The 18008-nt window shown below is 38.4% G+C and overlaps 1 protein-coding gene across 4 annotated transcripts in view; it reads right to left on the bottom strand.

Moving 5' to 3' along the window:
* fndc3ba (fibronectin type III domain containing 3Ba) overlaps positions 1-18008 on the bottom strand; it is a 94199-nt gene that overhangs the window by 24722 nt on the left and 51469 nt on the right. For 2 of the 4 annotated variants that reach the window (XM_077561845.1, XM_077561854.1), the window contains exons 4-15: positions 17163-17239; positions 14875-15106; positions 14618-14786; positions 11716-11825; positions 5852-5910; positions 4482-4633; positions 4315-4374; positions 4080-4224; positions 2834-2887; positions 2590-2714; positions 1120-1294; positions 954-1040 (exon numbers count right to left, since the gene is read on the bottom strand). In XM_077561845.1, the coding sequence (XP_077417971.1) occupies positions 954-1040; positions 1120-1294; positions 2590-2714; positions 2834-2887; positions 4080-4224; positions 4315-4374; positions 4482-4633; positions 5852-5910; positions 11716-11825; positions 14618-14786; positions 14875-15106; positions 17163-17239 (1445 nt within the window). The remainder of the gene's footprint in view (positions 1-953; positions 1041-1119; positions 1295-2589; positions 2715-2833; positions 2888-4079; positions 4225-4314; positions 4375-4481; positions 4634-5851; positions 5911-11715; positions 11826-14617; positions 14787-14874; positions 15107-17162; positions 17240-18008) is intronic. The other 2 variants (XM_077561860.1, XM_077561867.1) reach the window with 1 other exon arrangement.

Raw genomic sequence — 18008 nt, 5'->3', positions numbered from 1 at the left:
ACAAAAACATCCACATGAAAAATTCCATTAATTTATTAAATTTTTGTTTAAACGAATATTTACGATGCAAAATTTAGTTACAAAAATTCAAAACCTCTGCAGAGGAGCTAATACTCTTTGCACACTGACAATGAGAGTGCCACTGCCACCTACTGTAGTGGATGCGCAATTACACTTTATTTTAAGATGGCAAAAAATGACCAAATTTGAATAGGGGAGGGGCTTGCATTTGAGTTAGTGTCAACACATATTTCTGTTTAACAATTCGCTTTAACAATAAAAACATTACATTCTTATTTAATGACTACCATTTCTCATTCAAAACATAAAATTTAGTTCAAATGAACACATTTTACTTTAAATGCCAAATTTAGTTAAAATGAATTAACTTAAAACTGGAGTGTAAAACTAAATTAAAATTTTATGAATTTTGCAATCAAAATGTCATATCAAGCAAATAAAACAAAAGCATTTATCGATTAAAAATACGTCCAATCAGCTGTAAGATTTGTTTTCAATAAACATGTCAGATTAAGTGCCAATAAATGTCTATTTTTTTTTTATTCAACTCATTAGCTGCAATTGACGGCTATAAACGTCAAAAATTCATTTGAACTATTTCCGTTTAACTTTTTTTTTTCCCCACTTTTGTTGAAAATCTTGATTTTTTTTATTGTACTTTTAGTTTTTGTACATAAAATTTGTGATTAATCGCGAGTGAAGTCATGCGATTAATTACGATTAAAAACCGAATTTTTAACAATACTTTTTTTTCTTTTTTCTTCATTCACTGCCGTTGACGGCTATAAACGTCCAAAATTTATTTGAACTATTTCTATTTGTTTAACATTTTTTTCCATTTTTGTTAACAACAGTATGAAAACCTAGAATTTTTTTTTATTGTACGGCGTTTCACGTTGGCCGAGTTCCGCGTGACATTGCGGCCAACTCACCCTGAATTTATACTGCGTGCTCCTCTTCAGGCCTTGTACAGTACAGGTCAAGTTTTCTCCAGTGTACTTCGGGTGAAAGTCAGCTCCCTGGGAGAGGTTCAATAGGCGCGTGTTAGCAACCCGCGTGTTAGCATGTGGCCGCATTGACTGACGACGGGACGCTCACGCTGTTGTCCTCCTGGATCTCCAGGGTGTATTTGAGCTGCTCCTCGCTGGAGCTGCCCTCGGGTCGCCCCCACTCCAGCGTCACCCAGGACACGCCGGCCCTCACCAGACGCGGCGCCAGCGGCAGGGCGGGCAGCGTGCCCATGGTGTAGAATACCGCCTCGGAGCTGAAGCCGCTACAAAATGCGAAAAAAAGAGAAAAGAACTAGAGGTTATCTATTTATCTTATTATTGTCAAAAACAAAACAAAACCTCAGAAAATTTTGAGTTAAAATAAAACTGTGGAGGAAGGCTAGTTATCGATCTCATCGATCTCTATATTTCTATTCATCCATCTTTTCCTAATAAAAATGTCTAATTTTGTATTTAAAAAAAAAAAAGCATACAAATCAAATGAAATTAGTATTTTTTTTTTTTAAATAAAATGTTGAGGTAAAACTTGAAAAAAAATTTTAAATAAAGACTTAACTTTTAAAAAAAAAATACTTACTGTAAAACAAATGCATTGTTCCATAAAAAGTCCAATATAGTTTTAAAATGCATCCAAACATCTATTTTGGGTGAAACAAATTTACTAATAAAAACAGTAATTCCGTTATGATATCAAATTTAGTCCAAAATAAATGCACAGTCCCAATATCAATGTTAATTTTTGTTAAAACATCAATATTTTTTGTGTTAAAAAAGTCATTAATAAAAATCTTTTCCATTGAAAACTTCAAATTTAAATTTTTTTTTTAATTTATTTATTTTTAATTTAATTTATTTTAATTTTTTTTGTCCCGTTTTTAAGATCAAAATTTTGCGGCTAATATCTATAAATGGGCGAGTACCGTCAGTACAGGGTCCGGGTACTCGTGGAGGCTGCCGATACCAGCAAATAAATAAATAAATGTGACATCGAGTCAGTAAAAAGTACTTAACATGCATTTTCTCGTCAAAAACAAGTATTTATGATTTTAAAAAAGCATTTTGGTGTTTTAAAAAAACAAACCCTTAATTATAGTTTACTGAAATCAAAATTTTGGATGAAATTGTCGAATGTACAATGTTCAAGTAAAAATGTCAAATTAAGCAAGAACAAATGCATTTTCCCCATTTCAAGTTGAACAAAATTCATTTTTCAATACAAAAGCAGGCTTGCTTAATCAAGTGTGCAGAATTTACATATACAGTCCCAGCCCTTCCCGTCCCCTCCTGCGCTCACCTTAAGTCACACAGACTTATGATGTTCTTCCGTATAATGACACACGGGAGAGAAAATGGAAGCATAACGGGCGTCAATATGGCAAAAAATGCAATTTACACATTTCCCATTGTTAGCAACACGTGAGCTGGCCGGAGTTCAAAACCAGGTGAAAATGAGATTTGCTTTCAATCGAACCTTCCTGCAGTGCGCTATGAATGCATAACAACCCTGATAATGCCTTTCCTTATTTCGAAACTTTCTGACGGCATGGCTGGCGGTTACCTCGTGCCGATGTCGTTGTGCGCCGCCACCCTGAAGGTGTAAGCGCAGGCGGGGAACAGACGCGTCAGTTTGCAGTGCCGCTGGCTCCCGAAGTAACATTCCCGGAAAACGCTGTTCTTCTTCCCCTGCGCACGCACGCACGCACGCACGCACGCACGCACGGCCGGCGGACAAACACACAAGCAAACAATTCAATTAACGGTCATCATTTGCAAAAAAGAAATGTATGGCAATTTTCACTCACCTCATCCCACTCGAGCAGGTAGTTTGTGATTTTGGATCCGTTGTCGCCTGGTGGCTGAATGAGGACAAACAATAAATGGACAAATTCATTGCTTCGATAAAATGGCAAAATTGTGTTCAAACTAAAGCTTTTTTTTTTTTTTTTTAAATCACCATAAAAAAAAAAACACATTAAGTTTAGTTAACAGAAAAATTCTGCTAAAACAATTTTGGTAAATTGAATGCATTTTCCATTTTAAAAAAAGGTCTCATTTTATCAAACAAATGTATTATACGGTTAAAGTGTCAAATTTATTCAAGAGATTTTTTGTTCAAAAGGTTTTCTGGCAAACTTGCCAACTGTACAAGTACAATTTAAATAAAATTTAATTAAATTAATGTTTCTGCTGAAAATGACAAAATTAACTCAATGAGGTTTTTTTTATAAAAACATTAAATTAACATTAAATAAATGTATTATAATATTGAAGACAATATATAATAAATGCCCTTTCTGAACAAAAACATCATATTGTGTTTATAAAAAAAAACAATCAAATTTATTAAAGGAACATTTTTTGACAAAAAACATTTGTGACAAAAGTGTCAAATTCAGTTGAAAGTAAAATCATCAAATTTATACAAAAGTAGATTTTTGTTAAAACTAAAATGTTTTGGGGAGTAAAAACATCAAAACTACTTAAAACAAATGGTCTTTACGATATGAGTGCAACATTTTGTGAAAACACATTTTCCTGCTAAATTTAAAGAGTTTAAAAAAACATTACAATTTGAAAAAAAAAACATGCAGTATTCTATTATAAGTATTATAATTAAACAAAAAAGAAGTTTTCTCCGATACCAACAATAAATGGTTATTTATCCCTAAAAAAAAATCTAATCTTGTTAAAACAAATTAATTTTCCCATTAAGATGTCAAATTTTGTAAAAAAAAAAGAAAAAAAAAAAAAAGTATAATGTTTGCCCCAAAACTCTCAGTTTATTAATAAACAGAGCAAAAACTAGCACAGTATTTTTCGTCTTAATCCCTCCTCCTCCTCCATGTGTAGATGCTCACCCCTCCCCTCTCTGCTCATCACCTCACCTTTACCGGTCACAGACAGCTTTTTTAAAAACCACAGTAAACCGTCAATTTTTTAAAGATTGGAGTTAAAACGTTCTTTTCAGAAAACCGAGCTAAATTTGACCAACGCGTGCTCGTCACTGGACAGTGAAAGATTTTGGCAAAACATTTGGCTTATGATTACCTTCCACTGTAAAGTGAGGGTGCTTTTGGTGCGGTGGGAAAGCTTGGGGGCGAGCGGGACGTCGGGGACGCTGACGCTGCAGTGCGTGGTGAACGCGCACGCCTCGGAGCACGAGCCGCGCAGCGAGTTGTACGTGGCGCACACCCTGTCGGCAAACGCGTGCAAAGGTCACAAAGGTCAATTCGGAAAGCAGCGAACAAAGTTGTTGCTTGAGAGATGCGAGGGGCGCACGTACCGTACGTGGTAGTCCGTCGCTGGCCTTAGATCTTTGAGATGATACTCCAGTTCTTCGCCACTTTGGAACACCCAAAAAATAATAAATGAGCCAATTATGGATAAATGTTTTTTTTCTCTCCAAATTTTTTGTTGAAACAAATGATTTTGTTTGCTCTTGGAAATTACCTGTAGATGATGCGAAATTTCCCGTCTCGCCCTTTATCCGAGAGGGACACCTCGTAGGAGCACGACACGGGCATGCCGTTGTTGTGCCGGCTCGCCAGGCCTGCGGGGGGCGCCCAAGAGAGGCGCACGGCTCGGGCCTGCAGATTGGACACCTGCGAAGAAACGTACAAGCGTGTTTAAAAAGGGTTTGGAATCCTTCACTTGTTCCCTAGTCGCTAGACTAGTTAAAATTTACTGTCAAACTAAATAAAGCAAAGAAGAATTTGCATTGTGTGTTTAAAACTCATTCACTGCCATTGACGGCTATAGACGTCAAAAATTCATTTGAACTATTTTTACTAGTTTAACAATTTTTTTTTCACTTTTGAAAACCTAGAATTTTTTTTATTGTACATTTAGAACAGATATACAATTTGTGATTAATTGTGAGTTAATTGGTGAAGTCATGCAATTAATTATGATTACAAATTTTTTATAACGTTTTCTTTTTTTTTCTAATTCATTCACTGCCATTGACGGCTATAGACGTCAAAAATTCATTTGAACTATTTTTACTAGTTTAACAAATTTTTTTCACTTTTGTTAACAAGAGTATGAAAACCTAGATTTTTTTTATTGTACATTTAGAACAGATATAAAATTTGTGATTAATTGTGAGTTAATTGGCGAAGTCATGCAATTAATTATGATTACAAATTTTAATCGCCTGACGCCCCAAATTTTTAATAACGTTTTCTTTTTTTTCTAATTCATTCACTGCCATTGACGGCTATAAACATCAAAAATTCATTTAAACTATTTCTATTAGTTTAACAATTTTTTTCCACTTTTGTTAACAAGAGTATGAAAACCTAGAATTTGTTTATTGTACATTTAGAACAGATATAAAATTTGTGATTAATGGTGAGTTAACTAGTGAAGTCATGCGATTAATTACAATTAAAAACGTTAATCACCTGTCGCCCCTAATTTTTAATCATCTTTTATATTTATACTATACTATATTTTCTTTTTATACATAAAGTAATTTTTTTTTTTAAGTTTTGTGGCTCACAGTGTTTTTCTTCCCCCTGGGTAGACCTTAACATATTTACTCAGCTTGCTGACCAGTGTCAGGGAAAAGGATGAACGGATACTGCCCTCGTGTGGCCTATCTGAGTACTGCTTCAGTCTCCTTCTCAACCTCACGGGGGGGAAAAAAAGCCAACTTTGCAGCCTTTTTCCCCAGCCTATAAGCATCTGATTTTTATGTTAGCCACCGAGACAGGATGGAAAACATGGAAAAAAGATCATGTGCCGGCAATGAAAGCATCAGACAAGGAGCTGATTGATGGATGTGTGCGGAAAGAGGAAAAGGTGCGCGCACCAACCTGTGGTTTGTCGATTGTAGACAGCATGTCTTGAACTCGTTTTGTTTCTGAATCATGATCTGGAGAGGCAGAAAAAAAAAAAATTTGATGCTATGAATACAGACCACATGTTTATGCTATTTTTTTTTGGTGTATATACAAAGCTGATTTTTCATTTTTTTAACAGGCACGTGGAATTGCATGCACACACGTGTACGTAAGAGACTGGGGCACCTTAACGAACCCCGCCCCCCCTTCCCTCCCCTCCCACCCTTTCCATCATCGCTCTCCACACGGGGTCCCCTCCTCCCCCCAACTCAAAGGTTTTTCCGCCTGCTCTCTTCAGCGGAGCTTAGCCGACTGTAAATCACAATGTGAGCGTGTGTTTGTTTGCAGGGGAGCCGGGGTGGGGTGGGTGGGTTGGGGGGTGGGGGGCACGTATGAGTCATGGCAACCGTGATGTCATGGAAGCGCAACCTCAGCTTGACCTCCCCCCCCCTCTATGAGTGTGAGTGTGTGTGTGTGTTCTAAAAAGTCACAGCAGAGCTACTGTATGCACTTCACCTGTTGAGCTCGGCACAAAATGATTGGTTCGATGCTTATTTGCATGTGAAAGGTTCAAGGACAATATGCAAATTGTACAGTACAGTTTATAGGACTAAACGGAAAAAGTGAGTACACCCCTAAGTGAAAATCTCCAAATTGAGCATACAAAGTTAATTTCATGTGACTGGTTAGTGTTACAAGATCTCAGGTGTGTTAAGCGTCCTGCTAGGTGTGATTTTCCAGAATCAACAGTAATGTTCACCTGGTCTATATTTAATGATAAAAACGCATCCCAGTAAACATTATTACTGGCTTTCATTGTAAATATTTCAAATGAACCATTTTAATCAAGTTTCATCATGTAATACTACTATTTGTAGTACTTAATACTTCCACATATTCCTCGCCCCCACTTACTACTTTCCTATTAGCTAGGGCTTTGGTGCCATCCTCTGGCATCTCAGGGTGTTACAGGAAAAAAAAAAAAAAACACAAATGAGGATGGTTTGCACAGAAAATTTTTGGGGTAAATTTGTGAATAGGCTATGTTGAGTTGGATACTGCAATAATAATAATAATAATAATAAATTAATAGGGCTCTGTAAAATTTCCAATGCAGATGCAGTGGTTTATAGCAAAACACAAACATGTTGAGTGCTCCGACTTGTGGTCAATGAGGCCAGATGCTAAACTCTTTAATACGGGGAAGAACCACAAAGACACACGCACACACACATTCGGAAAAAAATGTGTTTATGTGCTGCCCACACTTCCTCTTGCGCGTCTGACCTCACATCCTGTCTGAGTGAGTACAAGATGATAAGCGAGGACAGACGTTGGCAGCAGGAAAATGGGGAAAAAGATGAAGGTTTGGGGATTAAAAAAAAAAAAAAAAAAAGCTTGGGGGAAGTGTGGGCCAGACGAGACGGAAAAGAGCAACATGACGCACACACACACACACAAAAAAAAAAAAAAAAAAACTGAAGAAGAATAAGAAGAGGAGGAGGAGGTCGCATTCCTGCAGAATGACAGCCTGCTGCTCCGGCTTGCATTCTGTCTGCGCCGGGACAGAAAAAGACCTTTAAGGCCTGGAGGGGTGGGGGTGAAAATGTGAAAAATGCAGCGGATGGTGCACGCACGTGCACGCACACACACACACACACACACAAACAGACGCCCCATGGAAAGAAGTGAGATGGGATAAGGATGGCCTGAGAGGAAGGAGGGATGCTACAGAATGAGGTGCGAGGACCAAATTCTCTGCATGTGTTTAGCAGCTGGCCTGCGCATAAACAAATAAGCACACACACACACACACACACACACACACAAGCACACACGCCTGCAATGGTGGTTGTCATGGTGAAGGTTTGCTTCACGCGGGGACGTTTGAAAGAAGATTCGAGATTTCCATCTACAGTATATAAGTGCAACAAGTTGAGCCAATTGTATTGGGCACGATTACTCCGATGAATATGCATATTAATAATATATGCAAATTTTTAAAAAATAATTCCATCTTTCTCTACCTGATTTGTTTAGTTAACATAGGTTCACCATGAATACTTTTTTTTTAAGCAATGTTCAATACAAGTAACCATACACTAGTACTTTTGATACACAAAATTTCCATAAACAACCCCCCCCCCCCAAAAAAAAAAAAAAAATAATAATGAAAATTTGAAAGAAAGACATCTATATCTATGGCTATTTTCTATTTCTTCAAATTTTTCATTTTGACTTGCCGATGGTGAAAAGGCCACAAGATGGCGGCCAAGTACCAATACCTTGAAATAAGGACAGGTATCGGCCCGCTACCGATACCCTAGTGTTGGTACTCGCTCATCCCTATATTTTTTTCTTTAATAACATTATTAAAAATCTTTTTATTTTATATGACCACAGTTTTTTTTCCCTTCAGTATTTACTTTAAAAAAAATAATAATTCCAAGATTTGGAAAAATCTAATTACAAAAGTATAAGCCCCCCCCCCCCCCCCATTTATTTCATATACTTACAATACCTGGAAATTATTCTAATAATATTAACAGCCCATATAGATAAAAATACTGCATTTTTATTTACATTAGCATTCTTACATCTTTGATTAGTTTTATTGCTTTTTACTGTTAAAATGTATTTTATTTGTAATCTTTTGAGCTGATTATTTTCTATTATTTAACTTGTGAGTTGGGTTTCCCCCGGGAAAACCTAACCCCATGTGACCCCCGCTCAGCCCCGGGCCGAGTTATGTCAGAGCAGGTGCAAGAAGCCCCCCAAAGAAAGGAGCAGTTAAGATGCGGACAGCCTAAATCAGGACACGCGCCACCTTGCATAATAGAAATAAAACATAAACCCGCCTGACACAGACGGACCCGCGGCGGGTCAGTTGCGCGCTGTGATTGGCGGCAGCAGGCGTCCCCGTATGACCTCACGCATGATGTCATCATTTTCCCCCTTAATATTAACTCATCTCGTCCGTGTCATTTCTTCCGACCCCCTCCGCATCACCCTATTTGGAATCCGTGGGAAGCACGGAGAACCGGGCCCGGGAGGAGATTATCGCCATGGCGATGCACGTCCAAACAAGGAAGGAGGAAGAATGGATGTTAATATGGAAGCGTGAGTCATGATTTGCTCAAAAGGTGTTTGAGTGCAGCGAAGGAAGATGACATCACAGAAAGAAAGCTGAACTTTTTTTGGCTTCTTTTTTTCACACTGCAACAGGGTCACTTGGCGGCAAAGTTAACCAATCAGCTTCTGGAGCCCAAAACTGTCGAATAGATAAATATCTCCAGATGATATGATATGATATGATATTATATTATTTTATACTATACGTATGTACATGAAGCCTGTATTGTGATATTGCAAGCGGTTCACGCAATTTGGCGACGGAGCCGGTCGGCCATGTTCCTGCTGAACGATCGTTTTTTACGAATCTGCGGTGGGCCGTGCGGAAGTGAAAACGGAGGAAGACGAGGTGAAGGAAGGGAGGGGGGGGGGGGGGTTCAGGGAGGAGTCCCGGGGCCCACATCTGTTTCTGCTCGGCTCGCTTGTGAGCGGCAAAGAGGGCGGGGCCTTTGCTGAGCTGGAGGAAAGAGCTCGGTTGCAATGTTGGCACCGGGGCAGAAGCCACGTACGGGCGAGGGCATCCAGGGCGCAACAAATGGGCCGTGTGGGGTCAAACCTTTCATGCTCCTTCAAAGGTCACAGTTGACACACGGCTGTAGATGAAGTTGAAAAATAATGTCAGAAAATGAGGCAAAATATGTGAAATCATTCAAATTATTCTTTTATTTTAACTGTACTTTTTAAAATTAATTATAAATAATGAAATAATTCTAAATAGACTGTGGAAACTTATTAACAATTTACAATAAATACACTAAATTTTGAAATTAAATCATTTAAAAAAAAATGTAAATGTATATATATTGTCTTATATTTGATCCATATAAATTCTTTTTATTATTAGATTTTTAAATTTAATTTACAAACAATTACAATAACCCAATATTTATTGAAATACATAACATGGAACCTTGTCAACACATATCATGCATATCAATATTTAAAATAAATAAATTTGCCAATTAATTAATAGAACATATTTTAATGTATATATAAAAGTGTTCATTCTAATCTATTATTAATTCTAATATGAATTATTTATTTAAGAAATAATAATAATAATAATAATAAATTATCTAAAAGTAAGTTTACCATTTACAAAAATTAATTCAACAATTATTAAAAAAATGTTCTTTTAATGCATGTTAAATTTGTTATTTACATTTCTTATTTTATTATTTCATTCATTATTTATAATAAACCAATTAAGAATGAGATTAAATTTACAGATATTTTATTTTTATTCACAATAAAAATTTGCCATTTATATAACACAGTAAAATGTTGAAATTATTATACGGAAAAATGTTAATCCTAATATTGTTCCCTTTATTTAAAGGATCTTTGTGCAGTTTGTCACTTTTTTACCCGCGACTGCCACCTCTGGCCCAAAGCGTAACTGCAACATCTGTGTCAGGCTTAGTTATGCAGAGTTATTCCGAGCTTCAACAATCTTTTTTTTTTTTTTTTTTTTAACTTAATGCCCCGGCTCCCCTTGCCTCAAAACTACTGTAACTCCCACATGTTCTGATTGTTTTCACTTGCACAGCATTACATGAGCGTGTACATGTATGTGTGTGCGTGCGTGCGTGCGCGCCTGATCCCCATCACGGCCCGGAGACGCAGCTGGGCCGAGCCGAGACAGCTGACGACACGCTAAGACATCGCGTTGTCAACGTGCAGAAGGCTTCCCGGCTCACAAGTCCAGCTGCATGCAGCATCTCCCTCGCTAGACCCGCCCCCGCCCCCGCCCCCGCCCCCTAGGTTTGTGTGTAAGTGTATGTGTGTGTCAGGGTTAGAATTGTTTGGAATGTTCATTATAACAGCAACAGTTGTCCTAAAATGCTTTATAAATAAAATTGAATCGAGTATGTGAGTTTGGAGACCCGACACCCAGAAGTGCTAGCGTGCGTACGGCAATGTTTAGCCAGCTAACAATTATATTAAACTTTTTAAAAAAAATAATGAAGTATAAAATATAAATATAAAATAATAAAATAAAGTCCATCCATTGTCGTTGCTTCCCTGTTGGCCTTGAAAAAGGAGCTTGCAAATTCGGACGCTGGAACGGGAAGGCGAACCCTCACAAGGGTTAGCTTAGTGCTAGCTAGCTGCTATGGCGTGACTTGACCAAAAGCGAAGAAACAACACTAAAAAAATATATATACATAGACATTTTTATGTATAAAGATCTGTAAAATTAGATTTTTTTAGGGGTATTAACTTTAGGGGTAAGATCTGAAAAATCAAATGAAGTTTTTTTTTTTGCATATACCTCTTTGTGATAACACAGTGCGGTATCTTCATGTCACAAAGTTTCCTTCATCCAGCAAGACTCCACAGGTATGAACAACCTCCATGACCCCCACCGACCCCGCTAAACAAGGCGTGTATTGTGGCTGGGGGGGTAAAGCGATAGCACTCCAGGACAGGCTCAGCTATGCGGCTAGCCAGAGAAACCTCCCCCCGCCACCCCCCCACCCGGGGATGCATTCAACCATTCATGAAAGAAAAGGTGCGTTTCATGTATTCAAAGGTGTGTTCGAGTCGGGTCAATGAGGTCACAAGTCGGTCACACACATACGAGCGCTGTCCTTTTGGCACAACTCGCTCCGCAACAAGCAGCAGTTAGCGGACAGCAAATTCAAATTATGTTCATCAGTTTTGCATTGCCCAAATGTTACATTGAAATGATTTTGTCCTACCTTGCGTGTGCGCTTCCGGTTCACCGTTGCGCGGACTGCTGCGAAGTCGCCGCTCCGGTTTCTTGCCGCCCGATCCCACGGAGCCGAGTGACGGCGCGTGCGACTTGCTGCTATTTATAAACATATGGATACATGTACATTTGTATTATACAATTTGCATAATAGCAGGTATATGCAGACGGCAAGAGACAGTCAGACAGTACAGGAATTGTTTTTTTTTTAATTTTAGACTTTAAATTAATATTTAAAAAATATTTTTCATTCAAAATAAATAGCGGATTGGTCATTGTTAACAAACACCGATTGATAATTTTCCCATTTGAGTCAACATCTAGACTTTGTGAACATGGACGCTCACTGCCTCTTGCGCCTTCTTAGCTTAGACGAGCTAGCTCAGCATTAGCAAGCGTACTAGCTTAGCATTAGCGAGCATAGCATTAGCAAGGACGAAGCGACTAGTGTAGCATTAGCGAGGACCAAGCCACTAGCGTAGCAATAGCGAGTCTAGCATGAGCGATGACGCAGCTACTAGTGTAGCATTAGGAAATTTAGCATTAGCGAGGACAAAACTACAAGCGTAGCATTAGCGAATTTAGTATTCGAAAAGATGAATGCTGCAATACATAATTTACATAATTAGAAACATACTTATCTATTTATTCATTATAACAATAATTTATTTGAAAAGAGTCCAACGTGATTTCGACTGACTGCGTTAACCAGAACAATAATTAATTGGATTTAGCCATCTTTGTTGTTTACATTTTCCTTGAACGCTTTGAGGTCGAAAGTTAGCAAGGATGAAGCTACAAGCGGAGCATTAGCGAGAACGAAGCAAACAAGCGTAGCATTAGCGAGAACGAAGCTACCAGCGTAGCATTAGCGAGTTTAGTATTAGTGAGTATTAGTATTATTTTCCTCGAACGCTTTGAGGTCGGAAAATAGCAAGGATGAAGCTACAAGCGTAGCATTAGCGAGAACGAAGCAAACAAGCGTAGCATTAGCGAGTTTAGTATTAGTGAGGACAAATGCAATACATCATTTACATAATTCTAAAAATATTTATCTTTTCATTCACTATAATATATATTTTTTTGAAGTAACTTTACGTAACCCATCGTGATTTCGACTGACTGCGTTAACCAGAACAACAATTCATTGGATTTAGCCATCTTTGTTGTTGACATTTTCCTTGAACGCTTTGAGGTCGAAAGTTAGCAAGGATGAAGCTACAAGCGGAGCATTAGCGAGAATGAAGCAAACAAGCGTAGCATTATCAAGAACGAAGCTACCAGCGTAGCATTAGCGAGTTTAGTATTAGTGAGTATTAGTATTATTTTCCTCGAACGCTTTGAGGTCGGAAAATAGCAAGGATGAAGCTACAAGCGTAGCATTAGCGAGAATGAAGCTACAAGCGTAGCATTATCGAGTTTAGTATTAGTGAGGACAAATGCAATAGATCATTTACATAATTGTAAAAATATTTATCCATTTATTCTCTATAATATATATTTTTTTAAAGTAACTTTACGTAACCCAACGTGATTTGGACTGACTGCGTTAACCAGAACAACAATTAATTGGATTTAGCCATCTTTGTTGTTTACATTTTCCTTGAACGCTTTGAGGTCGAAAGTTAGCAAGGATGAAGCTACAAGCGGAGCATTAGCGAGACCGAAGCAAACAAGCGTAGCATTAGCGAGAACGAAGCTACCAGCGTAGCATTAGCGAGTTTAGTATTAGTGAGTATTAGTATTATTTTCCTCGAACGCTTTGAGGTCGGAAAATAGCAAGGATGAAGCTACAAGCGTAGCATTAGCGAGAACGAAGCAAACAAGCGTAGCATTAGCGAGTTTAGTATTAGTGAGGACAAATGCAATACATCATTTACATAATTCTAAAAATATTTATCCTTTCATTCACTATAATATATATTTTTTTGAAGTAACTTTACGTAACCCATCGTGATTTCGACTGACTGCGTTAACCAGAACAACAATTCATTGGATTTAGCCATCTTTGTTGTTGACATTTTCCTCCAACGCTTTGAGGTCGGAAGTTAGCAAGGATGAAGCTACAAGCGTAGCATTAGCGAGAATGAAGCTACAAGCGTAGCATTATCGAGTTTAGTATTAGTGAGGACAAATGCAATAGATCATTTACATAATTCTAAAAATATTTATCCATTTATTCTCTATAATATATATATTTTTAAAGTAACTTTACGTAACCCAACGTGATTTGGACTGACTGTGTTAACCAGAACAACAATTAATTGGATTTAGCCATCTTTGTTGTTTACATTTTCCTCGAACGCTTTGAGGTCGGAAGTTAGCAAGGATGAAGCTACAAGCGTAGCATTAGCGAGAATAAAGCTACAAGCGTAGCATTATCGAGTTAGTATTAGTGAGGACAAATGCAATAGATCATTTACATAATTCTAAAAATATTTATCCATTTATTCTCTATAATATATATATTTTTAAAGTAACTTTACGTAACCCAACGTGATTTGGACTGACTGCGTTAACCAGAACAACAATTAATTGGATTTAGCCATCTTTGGTGTTTACATTTTCCTCGAACGCTTTGAGGTCGGAAGTTAGCAAGGATAAAGCTACAAGCGTAGCATTAGCAAAGACAAAGCTACAACAAGCTACACTAAGCAGCTAGTCCTCTTTCTAAAATTATTTAAATAGGTACGCTGCGTCAACGGCCAGTGTAGGCTTCGACAACTCAATAAGTTTGAAAGAAATAAGGAAATATGGCTTCGTAAACATATGAAGACAAAGCGCTATTAAAGTGCACTCCATTTACCATTTCATATTTTCATCAAATTGGATTTTTCTTGTTAGACTATGAAACCTTTGGGCACAATAAGTAAGATTGGGCGCACGGTCACCTGTAACCGTTGTGTGCCGAGCCCAGGCTGCCTTTGTAGAGCGTGGAGGGTGGCGAGTTGAGCCGGTTCTGTCGCTCCAGTTGCCTCTGTTCCTTGATCTTCTTGGGCTGCGGCTTACTGTACGTCTCCTCTCGGATGAAGTTGGACATGCCGTACACCGGGATGATTTCTGGGGGAGGAAGAGCACCCGTTAGCGGCGCTTGCTAGCTAGCCACCCCCGCCACGCTTCTCATGCGGCAAACTCGGGACGTCGGTACCTGGGTCGCCGTACATGGGGGGGAGGTGGTGCTGGTAGTACTGGTGGTGGGTCAGCTCGCCGGGGCTGACGGGCGGGTAGAACGAGTGCGAGTTGGGGATGAAGTGGGGGTGGGTCAGGTAGGGGGGCAGGTGGTGCGTGGGCGACAAGGCGGGGGAGTAGGAGGGGGGATAGCATTCCGGAGATTGGGGGGTTACCACCACCCGGCGCACTCCGGTGGTATCTTCCAGGACCTGCGGAGGAAACACAGGGATGTCAACGGGCGAATATTGCACAGTATCGAACACGATGAGGATTTCCGAGCCGATCACCAATTTAAACACACACAAAAAAAGAGAATAAATTTAGATTTTTCCAAATTATTTTTTATGATTTTGTTTCACATATTGATCTATTTATCAACTCATTTGCTCACAAAAAAACATATAAAAACGTTCTATTTTAAATATTGCAATGTTCCCAAAAATGTATTCGTAGTTTTTTTTTTTTTTTATATGCAAGAGCACAGTTAAGGCTTTGATGCAGCCTCTGAATTGAAGAGAATGCTTAAAGCAATGGTAGTAATTGCAAAAACAGCCAGCAGGTGGCAGCAGAGTATAAGAGACCAACTGTGTATAGATCTAATTTTAGATGGAAAACATGTCAAATGTGATTTCTGCATTGATTTGTTTTAATGAATTTTTTTTTACATGAAACAAAAAAATATGAAATATTGATCAATTGTTACTGTTAAAACCTAATTAAAAAAATATTATGTTAATTCATTTTACGTTGAGAAATTATTAGGAATTAAGTGATTATTATTTTATTTTAACTATTTTTACATTAATTTTAAAGGAAGGGAAATCGCATTCGACATTGTAAATTGAAGAATTAAACTTTGTATTTAATGTAATTTTGTTGTTATTTGAAATGACATTATTTTCAGTGCATTGTTATTGTTTATTATTTTATCTTCAATTGAAGACTTTCTTTCACCATAAAAATGTAATCAATGAATTGAGTTTCTCAATGTGAACATAATGTTAATTTTAGATGGAAGAAATTTTTACATAGTTTTTTTTTTAATTTAAAATCAACTAAAATTGATTGTTATTTTCAGATTATTTTTTTTTTTTACATTAAATTAACGACTTCAAGATGAATGAAAAATAGGATGTAGGAAGTATGTTTATGTTTAATTGTTTATGTCGGTTAATGTGTGTAACATTTCTGGGGGGCAAAAACGGGCAAGCAAACAATTTTATGCCTATTTTCAAACGGGCTAATATTGGCCGATTAATCAGTTGGGCCCTGTGATGTGGGTGAGAAAAACAAGACGAACCCCACTCTCTACAAATCCCCCCCAACACGCACACACACACACGCACATGCACACGCACACGACCCCCTCCTCGGGCTCAGTGTTTACACAGGCCAAAGTCCCAGCATGACTACATGTGGACCTGACCTCATGCAATATTTACTGGTAATACACACACAAACAGCTGAAAAGTACACACACACACACACACACACACACACACACGCACACACACGTACACATCATGACAACACTTTTGTACAAAACGTTCATCTGTCAATAACACCCTGTGTGTGTGCGTGTGTCTCCTTTATCAGGCGCTTGTTTATGTAAGAGTGACAGTGTTTCCCGCTCACACTTGGCCCACCCACACACACACCCACACACACACACACACACACACACTAACCCCCCCACACACACACACACACAGCAAGCCAATGACCTGACTATCAGTGGCCGAAATGCGGACCACACACTGGACTTAACTGACCCTCCTGGTAAAGCAGGCTTATGTAAATGGCATTTGTTAGGAGGTAATCAGACATTCTGTACATTCCTCGTCGCTGAGCAAACAGGTGCTAACCTGACGCTAACGCTGTGCTTACTGTACAATGGCGGACGCTTATCATATTGGAACGCGGCCTACAATTCCTAAAAGGTGGCATTTGAAGGCCAGGTCGTCGGATAATTCAAAGACTCCTTAATATGTGGCCTTTTCTTTTATTGTTTTTTTTTGGAGGACATGGTGAAAATGAATGGGATGCTAGTAATGTTACATTCTAATGGCGTGCCTCAAGGGTCCATGCTTAGCCCTGTGCTTTTCCTAACTTACATCAATAATTTAGAAAAAAAAAGAAAAAAAGAAGCAATTTCCTGTTAAGCTTTTTGCAGATGATTCCAAGCTTTAGTCAGTTTAGCACCCCCCCCCCCACACCCTAAAAAATGGAGTGCTCCAGGCAAGTGGAGAGTGGTGGCAAACACACCTGTGAGATGTATCCTGGGGGCACGTGGATGGGCGGGATGGAGCCGTTGGGGGACATCATGGGGACCTCGGCAGGACCTTTAAAAGATGAAAAAGTTTGACTCAACTGAGAAAATATTTGAGTTGACACCTGTTAATCACTACTAACATTGATAAAAGCATAACTTTGCAATGTTTGAAACCACTTTTTTTTTTCCTCAGTATTCACTCTTCGAGTACTCACTGATACTTGCTAGTATTTTTGATATATAAAATTGCATTTAACACAATGACAAAAATTTGTGAACAAAGCCTCACCAAGTACACAACACTCTGAAATAAGATCAGTATCGGTCCGCTATTGATACGTGGCATAATCCCTATAATGTCCCAAAGATGTTCTATTTGATTATTAGCCTTGGCAGAGGTATGCCAGTAAAATGTTCACATTCCTGAAACCCAGTTCACACCAATAGAATCGGGATGATTTTGAGGCTAACCTAGCTTCTTCAACTACACTTCCTTGTTCTTTGCATTTCCAAGTAGACTGGATGCCCTGTGGTGCCATACTGCCTCTCACAGGTCAGTCAAGGTACTACACCATGTTATCGTCAATGGTGTCCTAATTACTTCCAAGAAGATTTATGGGGAGTGTCTGCAATGTCCAGGCAAGAAGCTATAGACCTGCGGGTCAGGTAGTAAACAAACGACAGGCGGTTTTCGTTTAATGGCGGTACGACGCGTGAAGAATATGCAATCTCGGTTACAGGCGGATTTAGTGGTTTTCACCTTTAGTGTTTGTTTGTTTGTTTTTTAACAGACAAGCAATCAATTAATATGTATGTCAATAATCAATATATTTTTTTTT

The sequence above is a fragment of the Vanacampus margaritifer genome, chromosome 1 (assembly GCF_051991255.1).
Source record: "Vanacampus margaritifer isolate UIUO_Vmar chromosome 1, RoL_Vmar_1.0, whole genome shotgun sequence".
Classification (NCBI taxonomy): Eukaryota; Metazoa; Chordata; class Actinopteri; order Syngnathiformes; family Syngnathidae; genus Vanacampus; species Vanacampus margaritifer.
This window is presented reverse-complemented; position numbering and strand designations above follow the sequence as displayed.